General features: G+C 28.1%; 4 protein-coding genes across 6 annotated transcripts; all 4 read left to right on the top strand.

The window, feature by feature from the left end:
* Nucleotides 1-1,572: 1,572 nt before the first annotated feature.
* Nucleotides 1,573-2,885, top strand: LOC145752068 (very-long-chain 3-oxoacyl-CoA reductase-like). The gene has a single exon (XM_082568267.1). It carries the CDS (start codon nucleotides 1,680-1,682, stop codon nucleotides 2,619-2,621), a length of 942 nt encoding a protein of 313 aa, XP_082424393.1. The 5' UTR covers nucleotides 1,573-1,679; the 3' UTR covers nucleotides 2,622-2,885.
* A 22-nt stretch (nucleotides 2,886-2,907) lies between these two features.
* Nucleotides 2,908-6,791, top strand: LOC145752067 (peptidyl-prolyl cis-trans isomerase FKBP8-like). Its single transcript, XM_082568266.1, has 8 exons — nucleotides 2,908-3,412; nucleotides 3,676-3,839; nucleotides 4,063-4,204; nucleotides 4,460-4,615; nucleotides 4,956-5,137; nucleotides 5,572-5,658; nucleotides 5,991-6,128; nucleotides 6,526-6,791. The coding sequence occupies exons 1-8, from the start codon at nucleotides 3,001-3,003 to the stop codon at nucleotides 6,613-6,615; spliced, it is 1,371 nt and encodes a 456-aa protein (XP_082424392.1). The 5' UTR covers nucleotides 2,908-3,000; the 3' UTR covers nucleotides 6,616-6,791.
* An 817-nt stretch (nucleotides 6,792-7,608) lies between these two features.
* Nucleotides 7,609-21,981, top strand: LOC145753159 (protein fantom-like). The gene is made up of 31 exons (XM_082569555.1): nucleotides 7,609-7,698; nucleotides 7,869-8,008; nucleotides 8,393-8,457; nucleotides 8,697-8,797; nucleotides 9,130-9,263; nucleotides 9,867-10,024; nucleotides 10,297-10,441; nucleotides 10,924-11,044; nucleotides 11,388-11,506; nucleotides 12,004-12,143; nucleotides 12,343-12,453; nucleotides 12,828-12,944; nucleotides 13,348-13,466; nucleotides 14,078-14,179; nucleotides 14,438-14,509; nucleotides 15,115-15,302; nucleotides 15,468-15,537; nucleotides 15,699-15,828; nucleotides 16,699-16,781; nucleotides 16,940-17,078; nucleotides 17,432-17,586; nucleotides 18,432-18,557; nucleotides 18,948-19,120; nucleotides 19,193-19,289; nucleotides 19,360-19,389; nucleotides 19,636-20,012; nucleotides 20,123-20,223; nucleotides 20,292-20,503; nucleotides 21,122-21,314; nucleotides 21,397-21,534; nucleotides 21,612-21,981. Exons 2-31 carry the CDS (start codon nucleotides 7,869-7,871, stop codon nucleotides 21,797-21,799), a joined length of 4,044 nt encoding a protein of 1,347 aa, XP_082425681.1. The 5' UTR covers nucleotides 7,609-7,698; the 3' UTR covers nucleotides 21,800-21,981.
* Nucleotides 21,982-22,472: 491 nt separating this feature from the next.
* LOC145752939 (sodium-dependent organic anion transporter-like) lies at nucleotides 22,473-25,154 on the top strand. 3 transcript variants are annotated; one of them, XM_082569313.1, is made up of 8 exons: nucleotides 22,473-23,101; nucleotides 23,390-23,525; nucleotides 23,591-23,709; nucleotides 23,970-24,086; nucleotides 24,312-24,407; nucleotides 24,489-24,646; nucleotides 24,778-24,853; nucleotides 25,021-25,154. In XM_082569313.1, exons 1-4 carry the CDS (start codon nucleotides 22,996-22,998, stop codon nucleotides 24,083-24,085), a joined length of 477 nt encoding a protein of 158 aa, XP_082425439.1. In that variant the 5' UTR covers nucleotides 22,473-22,995; the 3' UTR covers nucleotide 24,086; nucleotides 24,312-24,407; nucleotides 24,489-24,646; nucleotides 24,778-24,853; nucleotides 25,021-25,154. The 3 variants fall into 3 exon arrangements, with proteins under 3 accessions (XP_082425439.1, XP_082425442.1, XP_082425441.1); XM_082569316.1 differs by having other exon boundaries at nucleotides 23,591-23,705; XM_082569315.1 differs by having other exon boundaries at nucleotides 24,778-24,929; nucleotides 25,021-25,152.
* The last annotated feature ends 451 nt before the right edge of the window (nucleotides 25,155-25,605 follow it).

Below are 25,605 nucleotides of genomic sequence, written 5' to 3' on the forward strand. Positions count from 1 at the left end.
TTTTTCTAGCTCTTGATTAGATCTTGATAGCTCTGTTGATTGGTACAACATCTTTGAATCTAATTTATTTTTCAGGGACGCTAGTTCCCGTTTAATTTCCCAGAGCTCGCGTTCAACTACGCGCTTAATTTCTATAGATATTGATGTTGTTAGAAATTGGTCCATTTTGAATAAATATTTTCTATTTTTATATTCGACAAGTGTGAAACACACGATTGTAATTTCTTGCAGCAATATTTCTTTAAAATTCTTTACGACTTCAAAGAACCAGGATCTCGGCAGGACCGAGATCCTGGTTAAAAAAATAAGATGGCGGATTCGTTACATTATTATACAAATACGTAGTTTTGCCATTCACAAACTAAAAAAGTTAAATAAAAACAATTTAAACTGATCTGAAATAATACTGAAAAGTTTCTTTATTATAAACCTAGCACTAACATATGTTAAATCGACTGTAAATTTTTGAGGCCTAAATTTAAAGTTTCCCACATTCAAGTTAATAAGATAGGTATAAGGTATAATTTGGGGGACTTATGTTTTTCATGGTTTTTTTGGTAACAACAATGGGAATGTAACTTACCTACAGTTGTTACGTTTGTATAAAAAAAAACAGCTAACATGTTTACCTAAAAATATTTAAAACTTGATAGTGACGTCACTGTAAGAGCTAATGACGTAATAACATTCAACCAAACAATTAAATTAACGCCGGATTTACACGACTTAAAGCCGCTGCCTTAGAGTCTAGTTAAATTAAAACAATAACCACAAGGGGGCAATAAGGAGTAAATTTGTAAAAAATATAGCGATGTCACCAGATTGCGAGCCGAAAGGTTTCCAGTTTAAACCGCTGCAATGCCACGCTATTTTCGCTCAAACTTGGGTATTAAAAATTCTTGAATAAAATAAAAAGGTCACTACCAAGTTTATATTGGGCTACGTAATCGATGGAAAATTTAAATTATATAGGTTTAAGAAGAGTTTTAAATACAAAATTTAAGAAAACATTTTAAACAAAAAAAATATTTATTTATTAAATTCTTTGATCTAATTTATCTTTAGTTAAAAAATTTGTTTTATAATTTTTGGTAGATCTTTCATGCTATTAAGTACAAAAGAAAACAAGTTGATTATTATAACTAAAGTTGAAAATATGAACGACAACAAAACAACAACCAATGTGTTTATAGGCTATAACATTTTATGAAATTGCCTGTAATTTAAACCGTTTTTGTAAGTTTTTAGTAAACACATTTACTTTTAACCACATACCAAGGAAAACTATCTTAAATCCAGATCAAGTTTTGGCTTATTTTTTTAATCCACGTATCTCGTTAATGTAGTTTTATTCTAAAACGTTTGTTCAATAGTACATGTTAGCATATGTTAATTCCTTAAACACACGACTTGCAGAGTTCATAAAAGCATAGCAATCCAACTATGGGCTAAAGTAAACTCAAGCATTATTAAAATGTGGCACACTGGAGCTATGATATCATTTACCCGATGCACATAATTTCACAGTCCGCACTCTGCATGCACTCCGCCCTTCACGTAGACCCGTTTTAAACCACACCGTTAATTTTTTATATTATATTTGCTCTTACTGTCTTACAAACAACAGAACAGGTTACGTAACAAAGCAAGTTTTTGTAATATAACTTTCTGACTTCAAAATGGCGTGTTGTTCAATGCTTGAGACTATTGGTACAGTTTTAACTATCTACGTTGGCTTGAAGATTGTGCTTAGCATTTGGGACTTGATAAATATTTATTTTTTGAGTTCATGTCCGAATTTAAAGAAGTATGGAAGCTGGGCTGTGGTAACTGGCGCCACTGATGGCATAGGTCTTGCTTTTTGTGAACAACTTGCTAAAAAAGGGCAAAATATTGTTCTTATCAGCAGAAACCAAGAAAAATTGGCTAAAGTTTCCAAGGATTTGCAGGAAAATTTTAATATAAAAACTAAAGAAATCGCTGTGGATTTTTCACAAAGTGATATTTGGGCAAACGTGGCAGAAGGAATTAAAGAGCTTGATATTGGAATTTTGATTAACAACGTCGGAATCTCATACCCTTTTCCAGAATACTTCTTAGGTGTCCAAAATCTTCCGGACATGATACAAAAGATGATTGCTTTAAATGTAACTTCTGTCATTAAAATGACGGAACTTGTTTTGCCAAACATGGTGGATCAAAAAACTGGAATAGTTTTAAACATTGCCTCTGCTGCTGCGTTGAAGCCGACTCCTCTACTCACCCTTTACTCTGCAACAAAACAGTTTGTGGACTGTTTCTCCAAGTCATTGCATGCCGAATACAGTGCTCGAGGAATTATTGTACAATGTGTCATGCCTTTCTATGTTACTACAAAGCTATCAAAGATTCGAAGACCTAGCTTTTTTGTGCCGACTCCTACCAGTTTTGCTGTTTCCACTTTAAACACCATTGGTAAAACAACCAGATCTTATGGCTGCTTTGCGCATGCTCTGCAAGCTACAATTTATGGATTAATTCCGGAAAGCATTTATGCCAAGGTTTCAGCCAACATGAATAATAACATTAGGAAAGTTGCCCTAAAAAAATTGCAAAAAGTCGCTCAATTAAAAAAAGAATAGAAGACTTGCAGTTTAAAATATCTTTTTGTGGTACTAAATTTGTTTAAATTCGTGAGATTAAAACCACTTTAAAAAACATTATAGCCCTAAAATAAATGTATTTAATAGATTGTTGTATAATTAATGAAAATTACTGATAACAGAAAAAATTGTGATTTATTTTTATTTTATTGCTACCTATTTATTTTATTGCTACCATTTTATTGCAAAAACTATTTTTTGTATTTAATAATATGTTATTACACCAATGGTATCTTATTGCAACTCCTACAATTTATATGCCGTAGCTAGTTGTTTTTTATTTAGTTAGGTATCATAAAATTTTGTTTAAAAATTTGTAACAATTAACTTAAACAATCAATTTATATAATCCAGAAAAATGGAAAATATAGAAAATAAGGAAAATAATTTGGCTAATATAACTGAGTCACAAGCGAAGGATTATAACACTGATGAAACTACTAACAATGATATCACAAATGTTGAATTTATTAAAACTGACCAAAATGAAGATATAACTGAAAATGAAAATATAAACCCTAAACACGAAGAAGAAATGCAAAGTGATACAAATGACATAAATGAAAAATTAATTAATGAAAAAGCAAATTCTTTTGTTGAAAATGTTATCGATTCTGCATCGTTGAGCTTTCAAAGCAGTGGAGACTATTCACTTTTAAACGATGACATAAAAGATAAGAATATTGTTAAAGACGAAGAAAATTTAAATCAAAAAGACGAAAGTTTTGAAATTTTACAAACTGAAGAAAACAAAAAATTAGATGTATTAGGTAGGTGGCATTCATTGTTTTAAACTTAAATACAAAAAAATGTCACTAACTTTTAAAAAATGTAATTAACAAACCTTAGTGACCAATATATGTTTAATTTTAAAGAGATTTTAAATAAAAAAAACTGTTATTCACGGCACTTGCGGTATTACGTTTCAAGTTGTGACCATATTACAACTTAGAATTGCAGTCTGTAGGGTGGGCATTTGATTATAATAAAGTTTATTTGTTGGAATTTTACAAATTAAATTTATTTTTTTTAGGTAATGGTTTATTGATAAAAGAAATAATTTCGAGCGGCAATGGAGTTAAAGCAGAGCGGGGTCAAGAGGTCAATATTGAGGTTACTATAAAGTTAAGTTCTGGAGATATTGTAGAAGAAAACAAAGATATGATTTTTATTGTGGCAGATCAAGAAGTTGTACCGGTAATTAAATAAATGGCTTAACTTAAATTTTGTTGATTTTTGGTTAATTTAATTAACCATTAATTGTATATATATTCCTATTTTTTGCTATTACACATTTTAATAAAAATCTATTTAAAACCAATTCGTATTTATAATGTAGGAATTAAATAAAAAAATTAATGTGTTTAAAAGCCTTTTAAAGTATTTTTTTGTTTTCTTCTAAATGCTTACTTGCTTTAAGGCACTAGATCTTTGCGTAAATTTAATGGAATTAAATGAGCGCTGTGAAGTTTTTTCTGATGCAAAGTATAGCCACGGTGAAGCCGGAAAACTTCCAAACATTCCTCCTAATTCAGCAATAATTTATAACATTTTTCTTAAAGGTTTGTTAATTTTAGTTAAATGTGGCTGTTAATAAAGTGATAATATAATAATATGATACCCATGCTCAACATATTATAAACTAAAATATTGGTATCATATTGCTAAATAAAAGGCCAGAAATATAACCAATCGAATCCTTTTTACAAAATAGCACATATATTGTTTTATTAGGTATTTGTTCTACCTAAAGTTGGCCTAGTTATTGGAACTATTCATGTACATTATTTTTTTAAACATGTTTTGTTTGAGTTCAGAAATAAATGAAGGACCATACAACACCTCTGTACCTGTAAGAAAAAGATTAGATTGGGTGGACAAAAAACGAACATCCGGAAACCAACTTTACATGGAGAAAAAGTTTCCTGAAGCGATTCAAACATATATGAAATGCACCAAAGTTTTACAACAAGGTCAATTGTTAAAATATATCAAGTGTTAATAAATTAGTAGTGCCCAAAAATTATATTAATTATATTTTGATGTTTGATAATGTTGGCATGATAATACCTAAACTAAGTGAAATTTAAAGAATAAACAGAGTTGCGAAAGCCATTTAGTTTAATTAGTGTAATACTAGTCAATTGCTGGCTGCATTTAATTATCAAATTATGATCAATACTTGCCTTTCAATGGGATCTGCTAATATATCATACATTTAATCTACAAACTCTTTTTTCCATCACCTATAGATTATTTTAACTGGTTAGAGCAAAAAATTTTATCATAAAAATATCATCATTTTAACAACAGCACAAAATCAACCACAAACCGAAGAAATAAAACAAGAGATTGCTTCTTTTAGCCTCAAATGTCACAACAATCTTGCTGCATCTTATATGATGAACGAGGACTGGAAAAAAGCTTTAGAATGTTGTAATGTCGCCGAACTATTGGACCCAAATAATGTTAAAACACTGTTCCGCAAGGCAAAGGTAGAGTTTTCTTATTTTAAGACTAGTTAAATTAGGTCTTATTAATATTTTAAGTTGTTTGTAATATGAACCATAAAATTTAAAAAATCTTAAACTAATTTATGATCTTTATTGTTAAATATTTGTGTATAGCCCTGAAACCTTTGTACCTGCGCCTAAGGTTTGTTTACTATTACCGACTTGGTATATATTTCAAGGTTATTTTAATAATGATTTATTAAATTTTTAATACATTATGTACCATTCAATTAAAGTGTACTTTATAATAGCTTTCGACTGCTTCTAGAATTGAAAAATCAATATCTTTTTTGTAATACCAAAAAATGTCTTTATGAAACTTACACCACAGTATCATAACTGCATCTGTAGATTCTATCTTTATTATCTTACTATTTTTTATTTTATTTTAAAATTTTATTTTTTTTTACTTTTAGATTTTAATTCAAGTAAATGAAGTCTCTCGTGCCGTTAATATTTTAAAGAAAGCCAAAGAACTAAAACCTGAAGACAAAGCAATACAGGCAAGATAAAATTATAAAAAATTAATTTAAAAAAAAAAAATATTGGTAAATTTAATTTTTATTAAAAGATGGACTAAATTATATCAAAAACTACCTTACAAAATTTGACAAAATTATATACTGTGTTTATATTTACATAGTCACCAGATTGTTAATGTTTAAAAATCATTACCAAAAATGTTAAGTTTTTTTGGTAATGATTTTTTTCAAAAATGTTAAGTTTTCTAACATTATGATTTTAATATATGGTTTAACCACAGTACCAAATGTTTGTTGTTCCTTTACTGCTGTTATTTTTTTGTAAAATTAAAAAAAATTAATTGCTTTTTTAGTCGGAATTAACAAGACAAACAAAACGACTAACACAACAAAAAGAAAAACAAAAGAAAATGTACCAAAAAATGATTGGTGTCAAACCAGTTCCAGCAACCACAGAAAACAATAAATCAACTAATTCAAATTCATTTTGGGTAAAAATGTTAAAAATATTCTTTGATAATTTTTTTTTTGTATATATTTTCATCCTCGGTGTGAGAAGGTCGAATGCGCGACCTAAACATAGAGTAATAACAGTTACTCCGACCCAGTCTCAAGTTGCCTTTAGCGATTTGGGATATTATATAGATTATAATTGCCCGGTAATTATGCTGCTGATTAAGTGCTGGTTCAGCAGGAGTTCATACCATTCATAGGACCTTACTTAAGGGCGCTACAGCATGAGAGCAGTTAGGATTGAACCCACGACCTCATGTGTGGTGTAGAAGTGTTTTTACCACTACACAACGCTGCCTGTATAATGTCTGTGTGTTTTTAATATTAGGCCAATTTTTTTACCAAATGAATTTTTAACATTTTTGTTTAATTTAGGCATCAATTTTTAGTCCCAAAAGTCTTGGCTGTTCTTTAGTAGCTGTTACCGGCGCGGTTTTACTTGGCCTATATTTCTCACATAGATAATAATTATACCACCATTTTACCTTTAAACTAACCCATTTTTTTAATAATCTTAACAATTTTGTAACATTGTAAAATATATCTAAAAGATATTGGCCATGTTAAATTTTTAACTTAAAGTTTAATTTTGTTTCGTTTTATTCGTTAGTTTACATTAAATAAAAGCTTTTTTAAAACAATCCGGTCTACAGTTGGCTGTTTATAATTATAGTAAATTATTTTAGTAAGAATAAAAAATTAAAAAAAGTTTTTTTTTATATGTTATGTTTATTGTTTTAATGTTTGTAATAGGATTATTATATTAAAAATGATTCGCTAGTAACTCAAAAAATAAATGTGTAACGCATTTTTATACTGTCTATATTTACTGAAAAACACATATTTGTTTTTAATAAAAGTCTTCTAAAGTCGAGATTTCTTTGTATGCGGGAATTAAAGAAATTGAATGTCCCGTTTAGGGATCACTCTTTGGTTAAATTTTATGTCAATTTAGGTTTTATAAATATGGAAGATTTAGCTTAACAGACTAAACGTAGAATAGCCAGTCCAAGATTTGTATTAACGAATTAGTATATGTTCAGTTTATACCGATTTAAGTTAAAATAAAAATAAGCCAAGTACTTTTACCAATCGTTATTGTAATAAAAAAATTAATTTTTTAAAAGCACTAATTTCAAAAAATTTTTTTATTAATATAGTACAACTTTTATTAGTAAGTAATATTATGTTTCTATGGTGTTACTATAAATTAATTTTATTTTGTCACGTGGGATGCTAAAACCAACGATGCGAAAAATATTTGATAAAATTGAATTTTTTTTCAGTTTGTTATGAAAGTAAAGTTAATATTTTCTATTCCTGTCTGTTTATTATTTAAACTCAGATAAAAACACTATGACATCAATATATTTTTGATAGGTTTTATAGAAAGACTTTTTTTTTACTAATGGTTCTTTATAAAAAAAAAACGTTTAACTGATTTTTTGTTCTTACTTAGTAGGTTAATTAAAGTCAAGATAATGATGCATTTACAAGTTTGTCCATAAAGTTGACAAGTGTCTAAACTCTAAAATAAATTAATAAAAAGTAAGTTATAAGTTCTTTCGTATTTGTATAATTTTTATTATAAAAAAAAATGTTTTTTAAGAGTTATCTGTCTATTACTTTTTGGCTATGCAGAAGTTTTTCCTTTTACACTGCCTTAATAAAAGTACTTCTTAACAATATTTAATTAAGTATTAATTTTAACACTTAAGATGTCAGCTGGTAAGACTCAACAGCGTGCCCAAGTGGCTAAGCTCCCACGAGAAGATTTGGAGGACCAACTTCTCAGGATTTTAGATGAAAATGAAATCTTGAAGACTCATGCTCGTAAACAGGAAGACAAAATTAAAAGGTTTAAATTTTGTAATTGGCACTTTATTATATTTATTTTATTAGCTTAAATAGGTTTTCAAAAAAGAGTGAAAAAGGGAAAAATTTAATATACAAAATATATATGTATATGTAGTATTTGTTATAACGAAGTTACAAGATGCATTTATCAGATTTATTGTTTATGTTGAATTGAATTTAGAACATTTTTGGTATTAAAGTTGAGAGGAAGGGTAGGGATGGTTAACTATGTTTTTTTTATATATATTATCAATATATTGTTTTTGTTACTTTTATGTTTCTAAAGTTTTTAGAAAATCATAAGGTAAACTCGGTTTGTTTTTGTTTGTTGGGTTTATATTAATGTACGCTCATTATTTTTATTTTTTTGAATTTAATTCTACAGAATGGCAACAAAATTGGTAAGGTTGGTAAATGATAGAAAGAAACAAATGGTTCAACAATCAACAGGTGTGTGTTCCTACATTACTTATTAATTTTATACTAATTTTAATTGTGTATGCGCTTTTAGAATAAATGATGTGCTTTAGAAATTTAAACTGAATTATTTTGCTAATTTTGCAATAATATTGCTGTTTTATATATATGTGATAAATTGAATATATTTAAAAAAAATTTTAAACTTGATTTTGAATTAGGTTTTCATTTTTTTATATTTATTTTTACTAAGATTCTTCTGTTAATATTAGGGCCACGAACAGGCAGGGATGTTGAATTGGAGGAAAAGATTGAAAACCAACAAGATTTAATTCGAAGAAATAACAAGGAAAATGAAATGCTTAAACAAAAAGTAATTTTTATGTTATATAACAGTTTCATTTTGGTAATTAATTTTAAAAGACGTAGCAGCTTTTAAACATTTGTTTTTTAAATGAAATTTAAATAACATTTATTATTGTACCTCTCAGACTCCAAATTAAGGTTTAAGTTAATAAAATCCTTTTTTATGTTAGCTAGGTTTCTTAAAAAATAAAAAGCCTGTGTGTAAATTAAATTGTATGGTGTTATAAGGCCTGGAATCTGTACTAAATGTTAACAATTAAACAATTTTTTTTTATTTACCCTTGTGTCAAAATATAATAATTAAAATTTTTTTAAACAATTTTTAAATTTAAATTTTAGATTCGGGTCTTAAGTCAACAACTCCAAACAAAACGTTCAACTTCATATAACCACGTTCAATCTCGTATCAACACAGGGGGAGCCCCTAAAACTCCTGAAAAATTAAGAACTGGAAAGTTTAATGATAAAACAAGGTTAATTTAAAAAAAATATTTATTGTAGCGGTTGCTATGCTAACAAAATCGATTGCAAGACCTTATGATTGATGTGGAATCTTGCATTGCTTAGTGCCATGTAATTTTTTACTTGTATTATTAAATTAAACACTACAACAATGTCAACTTGTTGTTTTTTTTTTGTAAAAATTAACTTATCAACAAACTGATTTACTGATGCATTACCTGTATTTGACAACAATGTAATCCATATAATCTAGATAAGAAAGGTATTTTTCTTGTTTGATTATATGTTTTGGGCTGCTATTGCTTGCAGCACGCAATAATAGGTATTAAAGAAAAGACCTTAAGTTGTGTCCAAAAGATACTAAACTAAACATTTTGTAAATATTATTGTCACTTATTTATGTGTATACAGTTTTTTTGTTTAACTAGCATTTTTGTATTGTGGGTGATATATAAATAAAGATATGTCCAATTTATAGGCCTATGAAATAAATATAACTGGCATTCACGGAGCTAGGGTAAAATTTCACGGGAAAATAAAATTTCACTAATATAAAAAAATCTCATATATATATATAATTTTGGTTTTATTTATCTTCTTATTTTTTCTTGCAGTCACCCTCCCACCTCTCCTCCAAGATATGGACACAGTTTATTGGAGGAAGCAAGAAGTGAAAATCAAATTCTCCAGGAGCAAACTTTAATCTTTCATGAGCAGATAAGTAGGATGGAAGAGGAGAATGAGAAGTTGAGATCACAGCTAAATAAACTTCGTAAGTTTTAATTTTTTTTGTAAAACTTGTTGGAAAAATCATAAAAAATAATTATTAAAAGTGCCTTTGTAATATTATTGTAGAACCTTATATTGCCATTTTGTAGAAAATTTAAATTACCAGATTTTATGGACAATTTAAATAGCCTAGACTAGATTTAAATAATAATTTAAAACTAATACAAATATGTAAGATTTAATTTTAAAAATTTTTTATTTAAACAACATTTTATAAATTCTATCAATAAAAAATTATATTAATTTTTAACTCAGATGCTTCTCGTGAAGATGAAATGTTAAAGTTCCGTGAGCATGTTAACACAACTCAACGTTCTACACTAGGTGACAACGTAGAGCTCATTAAAATTCAACGACAAATGAAAGATAAATCAACAAATCTTGCAGTACTTGAAGGAAGGTAAGTTTAAACTATAAAAATCAGGATTTCCATGTGTATTTTTTAAATCTTAATTAATTAAGATTGTTGCTGGTTTGTTAAGATTGTTGCTTATTTTTTGTTGTTTATTTATATGTAATAAAACTTAGTGAACAATGTGTTAAAAAGCTTTATAATAAAAAAACTGTTGCTTGTGGTGGGTGAAGTATCATTGTCAATATATAGGCAAAATGTGACTAATTATGTCAGTTAAAATGCATTCTGTACAGCGGACACTAGACTAGTTATTTTAGTAGTTTTGAGATTATGTTGGAATTGGCCTTCTTGTGAATCAATTAACTAATTTTTTTATAACTTACTAAAGAGAAACTTGTTGTAATAATGATTTTAACAAAACATAATTTTTTACATATTTTTGCAACTTAAATTTTTGTCACATTGATAATAGACTCTGGTAGTGTTTAGTAAACGTTTTGTTTTTAATATTATAAATTTTGCATTAGGTTTCATGATCTTCAGATGAACTATGAGCAAATAAGAGGAAGTTACGACCAAGTTTTAAATGAAATGGATCGACTTAAATCAAATCTCATAGATTCAGAGAATACCAATCTTAATTTACAAGTAAGTCGACTCATAAACTTAAATATAGAAGAAATTTATGTTGCATGTGAATATATATATACTTTTATAATAAAACTTGGTGGACAATACATTATATGTACGTATGTCATATTTAAAAGCCTTGGCAAAATAAAAATCTGTAGTAGTGGTGCGGGAGTATATTATTATGGGCAAGTTAAAGTGCGAGTTGCGACCATATTTTGACTGTTATTATTAAAAAAAGGAAATATTTTATGTATTTTTTTGGCCTTAACAAAAATAAATTCTATTAAATAAAATTTGTTTAAGAGAGGTTTTTTTAAACAAAAGTTTGGAATTATTTAACTTTTTACTATTTGCTTAGAATCAATTAAAACATGGAAACAGCAACCAGAGAACTATATTGGAATTTCAAGCTCAAAAACGTGATCTTGAAAATGAAATCTTAATTCTTAAGGAATCAAATGACAAGTTAACCAACAGGTAAAAAATCTTTAGAAATTTTTGTAATGCAAAATTAAGTTTTTTTGCCTTGTTTGATATATAGGTTGCCAAAAATCGTTTAAAAATATTTTTAAATTAATTAGTAGAAACTTGGTTGTATAAATTGTATTAAAGCTTTATTGATTTTCCTTTGTTGTAAAAAACATTTTTTTTTGGTCTAATCACATCATATATTTTATCAGTTTTAGTTGTTCCCTTTTTTGTATAAATTTTTCACTTTACTTATCTCTTTGTCAATCTGCTTATTTCCTTTGACAAAGAATTCACTTATTTGTATTATGATTAAGGCTGTACTTAAAGGCACTCCAGCAGTGCAGCAATTTAAAACTGGAATTGATTTCAGGTTTGTACTTACTGTTAGTGCCTTTTTTCACTCTTTTTTTGCTTTATTTTTTACAAAAAAAGTAGGGCTTATTTACAAAAGTATGGCTTATTTGTTTTTTTATTTATTTTTGAAACATTTAACTATGTTACAGTGCTTTTGATGTTGAAAAAGAACAACAGTGGATGCAACTTGAGCGAAAACTTCGAACACAAATCGCACAACTTGAAGCTGCAATCAAATCTGATGTGGCCGATAAAAGCCACATTCTGGAGAAGATCAACAATAATCAAGGTAACTATTTCATCTTTTTGACATCAAAATTAATAATTTTTTATTTCAGCTACTTTTGGTAACTTAAATAATACATACATTTATAAATATATAAATATTTTTTTAAATATTTTATTTTATTATTAAAAGTCTCTTACTTTTTTGTTAGTTTGATATTAAAATTATTAAAAATAATTTATTTCTCTTTATCTTATCTCAGGTTATGTAAGTTCACTTCATTCTGAGACTCGGAAAAGAGAGGAAGAAGGAATGAGATTGAGAAGAGAAAATGAAGATCTCAGACAGAGACTTCAACTTTACAATGCTTCAGGTTTATTTTTATTTTAATCTATTCTTTCTTTTTAATAAATTTATTCTCTATGTTAAATTCCACTTTAGTTTTTTAAACTTAAAAACTTTTGATATTCTAGCTTCATCTTAAGATAAATTTCTGTTGTTAACAACTATTGTTTTCTCTTAACTTAGTTTATAGTTCATAAAACTGCACAAAGGTCCTAACTTTTTGGCTTAAATTGTAAAGACATTACCTATATTTTAAAATAATTAATATATTAACCATATTTTACTTGAGTTAATTCGATTTTTTATATTTAACACAACTAAAAATATTTTTTTATTCTAGTTGTTGAATGCTTAAAATGCTATTTTAAATTTTAAAGCAATTAAAAAAAATTTGTCGAACAGATGATTCTGTTGACATTGTGGAACTACGAGAAGCTTTGTCGATTGTGCGCCAACGACATCACAATAAACTACAACGACAGCGGCCCGAATTTCTAGAGTCAATCGACGACAACAAAGGTCCTTATGACAAAAATATTTAAAGTTTTGTTAAATAAATTTTCTTTAGTTTACGATATTTTAATAATAAACAAAATTTTTTGAATTTTTAGTAAATTTTAGATCTTTTTATTATTTTTTAGAAATGTTGCTAACATTTTTTAAGTTTTTAGAATTTTTTTATGTTTTAACTGGAAGAAAAAAAATGTATTGCTTTTTTTGTACAACAGTAAGGAATAGTATTTTGTAGTTTTTGGGCAAGGGTGTGCTGTTGTGTTTCTTCAGATATCAGTAAAGCTAGGTTTAAGGGCGAACAGTATGGCATTGGTGTGGCTTGAACCAAAGTTCAAAATTTGTTGCATATCTGTTATACTAAACTAAAAAAATTAAAATTTGTCAGAAAATCTAAAACATGTTTTTTTAGATCCAGAAGTTAGTTTGTTAGAGCTACAAGGTCAGCATGCGGAGACTATTCAAGAGTTGGATAAAACACGAGAAATGTTAATAATGCAACATCGGATCAATAAAGATTATCAAACCGAAGTATGTTTGTTAAAAATTTAAAAATCAAAAAATAATTATTGTGTTTAATCAAACCTAAAATAAAATTTTTGTATTCACGTTTGTTTATTAAATTTTGGTTTATTTTTTTGTAATTTTCATTTTAAATTTAAAATTAAAATGATTTTACAGGGTACGAATTAACGTTTAAAAAACGATTCGCTAAACGTACTGTTAAACAATTAACTTTTTGCACAAAAAACGTGTCATTTTTGATTACTTTAAGGCTGTGTTACGTATTTAAAAAATTGCGCAACAACTAAACAAACTGCAAGAGTGAAGTTTACGCATTGCCAAAACATGGAAAGTTATTGTTATTAAATGCTCTATAGTAACCTACATTTACGCAGAAATATGTTAATATGATTAAATTAGTTCGAAACCGGTTTAAAATAGCTTCGTAAAAAATACATAAGTATACACAAGTGTTTTATTATCGCTGTAACCTTTTTTGGTTGATTCGCTATTACTAATATATTTGTATAAAACGATTCGCTAATTTTACAAAACGATTCGCTTTTAGCGAATAGCGACCCGTTATTTCGTTCCCTGTTTTAGTTTTAAAGTGTTTTTAAAAAAAAATTTGATTTTAGGTTGAAAGTGTCTCCAATAAATTAGAGGAAATGCGACGAGAGTATGAGGACAAACTTGATAAATTTGCAAGATTACTTGATGCTAGAGCTGCAAGAATAAAGGTGATTTTAATCTTGTTTTTAAATCTTTAAAAAATTAGCACTATTTAAAAAAAAATTATTTTAGTTATTTTTTGTTAATGTTGTTTTAATTTTATGTTTAGTATTTTAAATTTGTTAATATTTTTTGTAAGTTTGTTTGTGTTTTTTCTAAATAGATTTTTAAATATTGATGTTTTAGTTTTAAGTTATATCAAAAGTTTAACCAAAATATTTATGTTTATTACAACTTAGTTAATATTCGTTTATTTATCTTTACAGAAATTGGAATCTCAACTTCATGATGTTGCTTATGGAACCAAACAATTTAAATTCCAACCAGAGAAAGATGATGTAAGTAATTGTTGCAAACAACTTGTTTGGCATTCGATTTTTCTCCAAAACAAAGAGAAATTTCTGTTAAAACATTACACAAATTTGATTTTTATATCTTTATTCTTGATGTGGGAAGGTCGACTTCACGATCTAAACATAAAGAAACAAGAGTTTCCTAAAGGCAGACTCAAGTTGTCTTTGGCAGTTTTATAGATTACAGTTGCCCGATTATAGATTACAGTTGCCCGATAATTAAGCTGCTAATTAGGTGTTAGCTCAGCAAGAGTTCAAAACGTTTATAACACCTTACTCAAGGGGCGCAGAGTAAAGTGTCCAAAATACCATGCTCCCGGTGAGCATTTGAAAACATATTATTCGCGCAACCTCTATTTTTAAATATTTTATAGTCACAGCTTATTTTTTTAAACCAATGTCACAACCTTTGTTTATGTTCGTATTGTTGTCACATCTTTATTTTTGACCGTTTATTGTCACAGCCTTTTTTTGTGTTATTGTCGTAACTTCTGTTTATGCACACATGATTCTCATAACTGTTATTTATACTCACATTGATACGCCTTCACCACTAGGTATATCACATCATTGTTACAATCTCTATTTAGTATGAAGATGACATAAACGAAACTGTCAGGTTGGAAAGAGGTGAAAACTTGTTTGAAATTAACGTCACAAAACTGACTTTATCGCCGGAAACTCTGGAATATTTAGGAGAACGAAACCCATGTTTGTTCGTAACTTTTGCGTTTTATGATTTTGAGTTAGTGAGCACTCCAATACTAAAAAATTCAAGGTAGGCACTTTTTTGGAAGGAGTAAAAACTTTATATTTTTATAATTTGATGCATTAGGTTTAAAATAAGTATTCAAATTTTTGTTTTCTGATTTTTTTAATATTAATATTATTTAAAGTTTTTAAATGTATTTCTGATTAAATAATTTTTCTATTATATTTTTAGCCCAATATTTGATTTCACATCCCAGTTTATTATCAAAGTTGACGATTTGTTCTTACATCATTTACAAAAAGTAAGATAAAGAAGCGCAAAAAAAAGAATTTTTACAAATCATTAAAATTATTTAAAAATTAAATAAAGAAATGGCTAAGTTTTAAAGTGAAAATTTTTTTAGATCAAATTTTACAAAATAAATACAAACGTTTATTTTGTTAAAATTTTTGTTTTTTTTAGGAAAGTACATTGTTTGAAATACATCAAGCCTTAGGGATCGAACACAAGACCATAGCATCTTGTAAAATAAAGTTCAGTCAATTGCTGGACAAAACACAAGGCAAATTGCATGCTACTGTCTCTATTGTTGGTAAGTTTATATTCAAAATTTAGATAACGGTAAAAACATAGTTAACAGACAAATAACTTTTTATAAAAATAATAAAAAAAAAATTTTTTTGTCAAATGTTAAAATACCCTTTTTTCAAATGTTAAAATACTTTTTCTATTTGTACCTGATGTGGAAAGGTTGACTTTACAGTCTCAACATAGAGTAACATTTATTATCCCCTTCCAGTCTTAAGTGGACTGTTTTAGTTTTGGATAATATTTAATATAATTGCAGGGTACGAATTACTGTTTGAAAATCGATTCCCTAAAAATGGGGTCGCATTTTGAGAACAATGATTAGGCCCAAGTAATGGTCTTTATTTTTCAAAACCATTGACGCCTTGCGTTGCATTTGGAAAATGTACTACTATAATGCTTACTAAAGTTTAGCCACATTGCGAACTTAGTAAAATTTACGCATTGTTGAGGTCGCGCAAAATTATTGTAATCAAAAGTCCTATAATAACCTACATTTATGCAGGATTATGTAAATGTTAGTTAATTAGTTTAAAATGGTTTTGTTAAAAATACAAACACATACACAAGTGTTTTATTATCGTCTGAACCATATTTGGTTGATTCGCTATTTCTTATATATTCGTAAAAACGATTTGCAAATTTCTAAAATCGATTCGCTTTTAGCGAACAGCCCCCCATTATTTCTTTCCCTGAATTGTTTAACAACTATTCCAAAAAGTATTTAAGATTGGTTTTTGACTTGGCACAAAGTGATTTTTATTATAGTGCCCTACCCAAAGTATCCAAATTGTAATTATTTTTTTTAGAATACGCAGTAATACCAAATATTTTAAAAAGTTTAAATTAAATAAAAAAATAACATTTTTTCAAGGTTTAAATGGTGGAAATTTTGGAAGTTTGGATTTCTGGGCAAGGCTCAGAGTGCCTATGGATCAAGCTATAAGATTGTACAGGGTATATATTATTGATATGCATATTTTAAATATTTTTTTTTTTTTAAATTAAAATTTATGTAAAATTTTTTTCTTCAATTAAAAAAAAAATTAATTTTTTTGCATTAATTTCTTTCCAAAATTATAAGTTAAAAAAAATAACATGTACTTCCGTTACAGGAAAGAACTAAGGCTCTCGGCTACCTTGCTCCGACGCAACCAAGTGATAACACACTAGAGGACAGTAAAGACGATGAAAATATGAACCAACTTTTGATTGAGATTATCTCGTGTAACCAAGTTGAAGGAAGAAGAATAGGTAAATTTTAAGAGTTTTGGTAAATTGATTTTTTTTTTAAGAGGTTGAAAGTTTGGTTCCTGTTTCTTCTATGTTGTACCAATAAGACTAAAAACAATATAAAAAAAGTATGCAAAATACGATTAAAATTGTATTTTTACTATTTAATTTAGTATAAATATGTTAGTTATGCTATTCTTTAGGGTTAGTTCTGTGGTGATTTTGCTATTAGCTTCATTTTTTTAAATTATATATAATTTTATTCTTTTATTATCTTATTCTGTCCATAAATTTTCTTTTTTTTAACCAAGATAAAAAAATTAGGAAAATATATTTAAAACTAAATAAATTTATTTGCGATTTTTAATTTTTAGGAACTCAACCTCACATTTATTGTGTTTACAAGTTATTTGATTTTGCCGATCACGACACCAATATTATTCCAAACTCCAACAGCCCTCATTTCGAAGATAAACAAATTTATCCGGTTCAGATGAACTCAGATCTTGATTCCTACCTTAAATCAGAGGTTGGTTTGTTTATATTTGTGCAATTTTTTCACTATTTACATTGTTAAGGCAGGATTTGGCGACCCTACAACCCTAATGGCAGCACCGGCAACCGGTAGTGTGGTGTAGTGGTAAGAACACTTGCTACACCACACATGAGGTCGTAGGTTCAATCCCCACTGATCTTATGCTGTAGCGCCCTTTAGTAAGGTGCTATAAACGGTATGAACTCCTGCTGAGCCACCACTTAATCAGCAGCATAATTACTGGGCAATTATAATCTATATTATCCCAAACTGCCACAGGCAACTCGAGACTGGATCAGAGTGACTGATGTTACTCTATGTTTAAGTCGCGCATTCGACTTTTCAACATCGAGGATAAAGATATATACAAAAAAAATGGGCCAACTTAAGGTTTAAAATGCTACATACATTAGATGTTTATTACATTTAGTACCTATTTATTAATAAATGTTTGCTAAATGTTATTTATTTAAAATAATCCTAGTGTTCCATTTTATTGCCTAATGTTCCCTATAAAAATTGAGTGTTCCCGATAAAAATTAAATGTAATTTTAGTGTACTCGCTATAGTTAAAAGCCTATAACCCAGGCTTAATTTATGATTTAATTGCTTAAACCAGCTTATAGCCAGATTAATAACTAATCTATTAATGTAGTGGAGGTCTAAAAAGATTAGCTGACATTTGGCCATAGGTTGCCTAACACTTCGATAAGGCTTTTCTTATTTTGTTTTTAGCAAGCTTTGCATTAATAAAAAGTTAATCACCCTTTTCTTAAGTATTTATTAAGATAAAGTTAACACAATGAATAAAGGTTAAAATAAATTTAAATTTTTAATAGAAATTGCAAGTTTATGTTTTTGATGACACCGATCCAGATATTTCTTCCTACTTGGGAAAGGCTTCGATCGATTTAATTCCTCTTGCTCACAACAAAACAATCAAGGCTCCATTTCAACTTATTACGGTAAATACTTTTATAGAACAAGAATAAACATTTTCGATTTAGATTACACTATATTGTTGCCAATATTAGGTAAATAAAAACTTAAATGACAATGACCGGCAGAGTATTCAGAACACATGGTTTCACTACATGAGATCTTGGGTTCAATCCCCACTGCTCTCATGCGGTATTGTTCTTGAGTTGGGTGCTATGAATGGTATAAACACTTGCTGAGCCATTACTTAATTAACAGCTAAATTTTTACGCAATTATAATCTATAATATTCCAAACTGCCTAAGGCAACTCAAGACTGGGTTGGGCTAACTGATGTTGCTTTATATTTTGGGTGTGAAGTCAACCTTCCTACAGCGTGAATAAAAAAATATTAAAAAAATAAAATGCTGTGTTAGGTTGACGGCAGTGAAAATGGCACAGTAGAAGTGGCACTGAGGTGGCAGGTGGCCTACCTGTCACCAGAGGGGGTCATGCGAGGTCAAAGGTCAATAGAGGATGACAATGAAATCAATCAAGCAGAAAAATTAATCTCCAAACCTCCTAGCACACCAAAGAAGAAATCAAGACAGTAAATATTTTACATTTTAGTGTACAATTGTATTCTCTTAGCTTCTCTTTATAAAAATATTTGTTATAATAGAAGTGTCATTAGCAAGTTGTCACGCCCCAGTGCCTCGTCCACCCCAAAACCACTCAAGCGCGTTGATGAGAAACTTGTCACCAAACCCAAGAGTGCGGTTAGTATACTACTTTACCAAAGTAAGCAATGTAAAAGAAATATATTTTGCTATCATGTTTTATTTACAGATAAAGAAACCAGTTCCTTTGGCCAGATCTGTAAGTTTATATTTATTTTTTATACTTTAGGATTTTTTTTTTTAATTGTCATATGTTAATAGCATCCGTTGATGCATTCTGGTATGTCTATGTATTTGATTTCTCCTGGTAAGTTGTAGCCTTTATTACACAGGGCTAAGTCATGAGGTCTTTAGTTTGAGTCCGATTACTTTTTTTTTTCTGTTTATTTTTTTTAATAAAAAAGAATCTGCAATCACTGCAAAAAAGTTAAATATATATTTTTAGTTGTTGGAAAAAAAGAAATACGATGATGAAACACCAACAAAACTGCATGAGGATAAAGTTGTGCACTTTGAGGATAAAGATTTAAACGACATGGCGGAATCAATTGAGGAGAATGCAGAATCAAATGAGGAAAACACGGAATCAATTGAAGAAAAAGTGGAATCGAACGAGGAAAATTCAGATCACGAAATTGAGGAGGAAACAGAAAATTTGGAGGATCAAGATGAAAAGGATAAAAAATTCGCTAAGTTTCCAGATCTTATTCAAGTTGGGAGTAATAATGATGACTTGGATGACCTTGAGGACTTTATTGCTCAGCGGGACGAAGACTCTAAGGATAAAGTGAAAAATAAGGATGATGATAATAAACAAGAAAGGTTTTAAAATTAAATTATTAATAAATTTAAAAAAATAATTTTTAAATAAAAGTTTTAAAATAAAATATTTAAGTTTTATTTCTTTATTTTATATTTTGTTGTTGTCATAGCAATGATGATGATCTTCTGGATGACCTACTAAAATCCGAGGAAGAGGAATCAAATAAAGATCAAAATGAGGATAAAGTTTTACCCGAAGAACAAGAAGAAGGTTATAAAAAATTTAAATTGTTTCAGTTTTTTAGTAAAGTTTTTTAGTTAACAAAATCGTTCTTAAAGTATCCGAGATTGATGAAGAAATTGAGGAAATACCTGACGACATTTCTGAGAAGGAAGAAGATGCAGACGTTGGGGATAAAGTGAAAAGAGACGAGGATAGGTTGAAGAATGGAGAGGAAATATTGTCAAATGACGAGGAAGAAGTGTCAGATAAAGACAATGAAGCATCTGATGACGTCACAGAAGTAAAGACTATAGAGGATGACACAAAGGTAAGATTTCAGTTTAAAAATTTTTTTTTATGTTTTAATATTTGTTGTAAATTCGTGATCGAACTGTTGTGGTTGAATGGTTAGGACAAATTACATCTAATTTTTTTTCAGTTTAAGAGTTTTTATTAGATTTTAACTTATTTATATGGTAGTAAGGTTTAAAAAGACATTGCTTCCGGCAAGTTAAGTAAACTAGAAGTAGATTTTAAACAGAAAATGGGGTATATTTTAGTACATAAAGATGTTGTTAAGGCTACTACGCAAATTAATTTTTTACTATTACTGATATAACCTCTATTACTGCTATTATTAAGGGCTGGAAAAAGCAGGGTAACATATTTTAAGTTTTTAGAGCTAGTACAAGCTGATAAATATCAATGCATCCAGGAATTTTGTTTTTTTTGTACATGCTGTATTGATTAACTCATAAAGCCAGACTTTACAAATTGCAGACATTTTGTTATATAAATAAAAAAAGGATGTGGCTTTAAAATCGTGATGCTAATTTAAAATCTGTTTGGTCTACAATGCTTTATTGTTTAAAAATTGTCATATCAAGAATAAATCTATACAAAAAATAAATATTACCACTTTTTACTTTGAAAATGTGTTAAACAGGATACCGAAAATGACACAATTCGCTTCTCCATAAATCATTTGACCCTTGACCCTGACACGAGCGTCTGGGGCGACACCCAAGTCGAGCAAATCTTTGTCGAGTTTGATTTCTTGGGTGAAGTTGACGAGATCCCGACTTCGATTCCCAAACCCAAAACCAAAGACGAAAAACTTAGCTTTCAGTTTGAAAAAGGTTTTTATTTTTTTGTAGTTTTACCATTTTTTTACTCTTTTTTTTGTAAGTATTTTTTACGAAAATTTTCTCTTTTTCATAGAATTAAAATTTGACTCCAAAAATAACTCGGAGAAGAGAAACACTTTAAAAAATATGCTGAGTCACAATCAAGCTATTTTAAAGATGACGGTCGTGTCCGAGCCAATAAATGATGACGATAGAGATTGTGAAGAAATTGGTAAGAGGAAATTGAGTATAAAGTTATCTACTGTTGTTTTTCTTTATATTCTAAAATCTTTTATGACGTCATATCAGGTACGGCGTCGGTTGACGTCGAGTCAATTTTACGAAACAAACGTGACATCATTAACGAAGACGTCACAATAGAAGATTTACGGAATCCCGATGAAGTCCTTGGAAAGCTGAACATCGACGTGGAAGCTTTGGCGGCTCTGCAAGCTATTAAACGCGAATTAAACAAAAGGTTAAAAGAGGAATCCTAAAAACAAACTTTAAATAAAAAATCTAAATTTGGCATTTGTATTTTGATTTGGGAGCAAACCTTAAAGATATTTTTTATTTTTTCTGTATTTTTGTTATTTGTAAATCGCAAGTATTAGAAGGTTTGTATTTAAGTAGATTTTATGTAGAGTCACCTTTTGTTAATAAAACTTTAATTTTTAAAAAAAAAATTTTCTATTTTATATTTTAAGGAAAAACAATTTATTATTTGGTTTTGTTTATTAATATAACATTATAGTTATTAGTTTTATTCTAGTACAAAAATGGTATCATCAGCTTTACCATCCTACGAAGCTTTTTGGGGTTTTTGGCTCAAATAGAATTTAGACTTTTTTTATTTAGAAGTCTTTTTTAATTTAAATGAAAACTAAACATTACCCCAATTGAGTTACAACACACGTCAAAGCATTAAAGTAAAAAAATGTCACACCAATTTTTATGCATTCTAGCACAAATAGTTTTAACCCCATATTTTTACTAAAAGCAACTTGTCGACCTAGACCTTAAAAAGGCGAATAAAGTCAAATAATATTTGTTTTGTAACTTAATACGTCACTGTTTTATGCAACATTGCTTTAAAAGTGCTGATTGTATGATTAAATTTAAGCCTGATCAGTTTTAGTCTTACAAAACGTTGAATATTATTGATAGTGATTTCACTGAAGTTGGCCTATGGTTATTATTATTTTATAAAGTTTTGTAATTATGATTTACCGATTTTGGTAATTTAAAAACAGAATATTGTATTTAAAAAAAGTAATTAGATAAGGTTGTATATAGCTATAATATTTAAAGTTGCAAATGTCAAAATAAGCACAAATAAAAAAAAAGTGGTTTTTAGTTGATTGGTTCTTTCCTCGGTTGACTGAATAAATTCGCAGTGCAAAATTTAAACCTTTTGCAAATTCAACTAAAAGTAGAAAAACATTCTATATAAAAACGCTGGACTTATTTCATCTATTAAAATTTGTTAACTGCTTATAAACAATTCAAAGCAATGGATAATTTAACGTTTAAATCAACGACTATGTCATTTTTAAAGAATGCAACAACGCCAAATATTAATCACTCGTCTGAACTAAAATATGTTATGTCTGAACTAAATACGGTAAAATTTTCATAATTAAAACTAATATTCTAACCCAATATTTTACTCAGTGTTAATGTAGTGATATTGATGTTTTCTTTGGGCTGTGCAGCATCTTTCGAGAACATCAAAAACTCCTTAAAAATTCCAAAGCAGTTTATAACTGCGACATTATTGCAACTACTTGGAATGCCTTGTAAGTATCTAGCATTGCTTTAGATAATCTAATTAATAACTTACCACAAAATATTTTCTTAATTTTAATAAAAAGTTTATTTATGCGCTAAAGGACATTTAAGAAATAAGATTAAAACAAATCAAAGTGATATAAACTTAACTTTAAGATGTAAAACATGTCATACTTATTAAAAATTTACATATGATTCATATAGTGGACGGGTTTTATAATTTATTGTAATTTTTTAATTTTATTTACCTATTTTTAAAAAAACTTTTAAAATTGAGTTGATTTTTTATCTTGCAGTATTAGGTTTCGCCACAGCCACCCTATTAAAAATGTCAATTCCTGCAACACTTGGTGTAATTATTATGACTATAGCTCCTGGTGGAAGTTACAGCAATGTTGTTACGTATTGGATGGATGGAGACATCAATTTAAGGTTAAACAAAACCAAATTTAAAATATAAGTTTTTATAAACGCTTAACCCTAATTAATCTTTTTAGTGTTACCATGACGTGGTGTTCAACCGTTTTGTCTCTAGGAACAATGCCAATGTGGTTGTTTATATTTTCAAAAATTATGAACCTTGAAGCTGATTTTCAGATACCGTTTGCGACAGTATGTAAGTTGTAGTTGAGATTCAAGTATATTAAATATGATTACTTAACATAGATACTCTATATGTTAAACCTAATAAAGTAGATCTGTTTACATCAAGAAAAATAAAAAAATATATACTCATTTAATGTTAATTAGCATGGATGTAAATGCATTTTGTTTTAGATTTTATTGTGAATAATTTGTAACGTAAATGCTTTTAAAATTTTCTTCTTTTTTATATTTATATATTTTTATTTTTTTTACAACAAAATGTTTAATTAGGTATTTCTTTAACTATTGCAACAGTTCCGGTATTCACTTGCGTTCAAATACAAATTTCCAAAAGTTGCACTTGCGTTCAAATACAAATTTCCAAAAGTTGCAAACAAGGTTGCTAAAGTAAGAACGTTATGTTTTACAGATTTAAGATTGTTTTAAAGAAATCAACCATTGCAACTAAATTTAAAAAATACAAAAAACGCCTTACATTAGATAAAGTTTTTATCAACAAATGCTAGATATATATTGAAATTAATTGTTATAAAAACTTATTTAAATTATTTATACGAAATAAAGTTGGAAAATTGTTTTTCAAGCGGTTTAGCTATATGTTTTTTTTTTCAGATTGGAAGTGCTGTTGGTTCTTTAATCATTCTTGATATTTTAACCGTTTTTTTCTATTATGGATTATTAATAAATCCACCAAAGGGAATATTGGCTGTGAGTACACTGACCAAAAGTTATAAAGCTATTTTAACTTATAGGTTTACATGTTGTTTAAATACAAGTTTTTAACCACAGGCAAGTTTAATCGTACCAATTGAAGCAGTAGGACTGGGATATCTCGCATCAATTTTACCTTGTCTAAAGTTCGATATGGCAGCAAGGAGAACTGTTGCTATAGAAACGGTGTATCAAAACGGTCCACTTGCTTTTGCAGTTGCCTTTCTATCTTTTGGGTATGTTAAAATCAAATGTTAATAAATAGTTTTTATAATTATTTTTTTTATAACTTTTCCATGGGGAAACTTTATCAGTATTCGTCTATAAAAGTAAACGTTTTACAAAAAAATTATTTCTTAAAACCTAGGTTTTTGAGATCTGCTTTTTGTTGAAGTTCAGGCTAATTTTTTGGGGGTGAAATTAAAAACTGATCTCTTGGGAAGGTTAAAAGAAAATATTTTTTTGTCAGTAAGATATCAAACAAAACTTTAATCTCCGCGGAATTTTCAGCAAACCGCTGTAATTTTTTAAAATTAAAAAAACTATTAAGTTTTCTTAATATTTTAAATTGCCATTTATGTAATATAAAAATTTGTTTTTATTGTATTAGAAACGAAGAAATTGAAGTGTTGGTAACAGTTTCGATGTTTTCGATGCTTTATGGAACAATAATATTATGCGCATCAGCAGTTATAATAGCAGTATATCAAATTCTTAAGCATTTTGAAGTCATATGGGTGCAGCCAATAAACCAAATTCAGCAAAACGCAAAGGGGGAAGCCATTGATGCTAATGAGGCAGAACCCTTAGAAGTACCAACTACGATTAAAAATAAAGGCGATAACAAACAATTAACTTGTATAAAATGTTCATAAAAGTTTTTTTAAACTGACAAGCTTTTATTCACTGCATTTAAAACAAATTATATTGTAAATTTATAAAAATATAACAAAAATTTTAAAGATACGTTATTAGAGAAATTAGTCAACTATAAATACAAAAAATTAAAAAGTGACAAATTTAATTTCGAGATTTAAAACATGATATACCTATTAAACATTTACATTTGATTTATATACCTATGCAGTTCTAACAGGATAATTAATTTGCGATTTAAAACTTTTTAATTATTTTTTAAAAATTTGTATGCAATATCATTGGCTAAAAATTAATTAAACCCCAAATAAAAATTAGC

The sequence above is a fragment of the Corella eumyota genome, chromosome 5 (genome assembly GCF_963082875.1).
Source record: "Corella eumyota chromosome 5, kaCorEumy4.1, whole genome shotgun sequence".
Classification (NCBI taxonomy): domain Eukaryota; kingdom Metazoa; phylum Chordata; class Ascidiacea; order Phlebobranchia; family Corellidae; genus Corella; species Corella eumyota.

Excerpts from the sequence above, each read along its gene's own strand:
- LOC145752939 (XM_082569313.1), top strand. The coding sequence starts at position 22,996 with ATGTTTTCTTTGGGCTGTGCAGCATCTTTCGAGAACATCAAAAACTCC. Across the intron at positions 23,102-23,389 it reads GCAACTACTTGGAATGCCTT|TATTAGGTTTCGCCACAGCC; the intron begins GTAAGTATCTAG and ends TTTATCTTGCAG. Across the intron at positions 23,710-23,969 it reads GATACCGTTTGCGACAGTAT|GTATTTCTTTAACTATTGCA; the intron begins GTAAGTTGTAGT and ends ATGTTTAATTAG.
- LOC145753159 (XM_082569555.1), top strand. The coding sequence starts at position 7,869 with ATGTCAGCTGGTAAGACTCAACAGCGTGCCCAAGTGGCTAAGCTCCCA. Across the intron at positions 19,121-19,192 it reads CCAAAGAAGAAATCAAGACA|AAGTGTCATTAGCAAGTTGT; the intron begins GTAAATATTTTA and ends TTGTTATAATAG. Across the intron at positions 21,315-21,396 it reads TAGCTTTCAGTTTGAAAAAG|AATTAAAATTTGACTCCAAA; the intron begins GTTTTTATTTTT and ends TCTTTTTCATAG.
- LOC145752067 (XM_082568266.1), top strand. The coding sequence starts at position 3,001 with ATGGAAAATATAGAAAATAAGGAAAATAATTTGGCTAATATAACTGAG. Across the intron at positions 5,659-5,990 it reads CTGAAGACAAAGCAATACAG|TCGGAATTAACAAGACAAAC; the intron begins GCAAGATAAAAT and ends TTGCTTTTTTAG. Across the intron at positions 6,129-6,525 it reads CTAATTCAAATTCATTTTGG|GCATCAATTTTTAGTCCCAA; the intron begins GTAAAAATGTTA and ends TGTTTAATTTAG.
- LOC145752068 (XM_082568267.1), top strand. The coding sequence starts at position 1,680 with ATGGCGTGTTGTTCAATGCTTGAGACTATTGGTACAGTTTTAACTATC.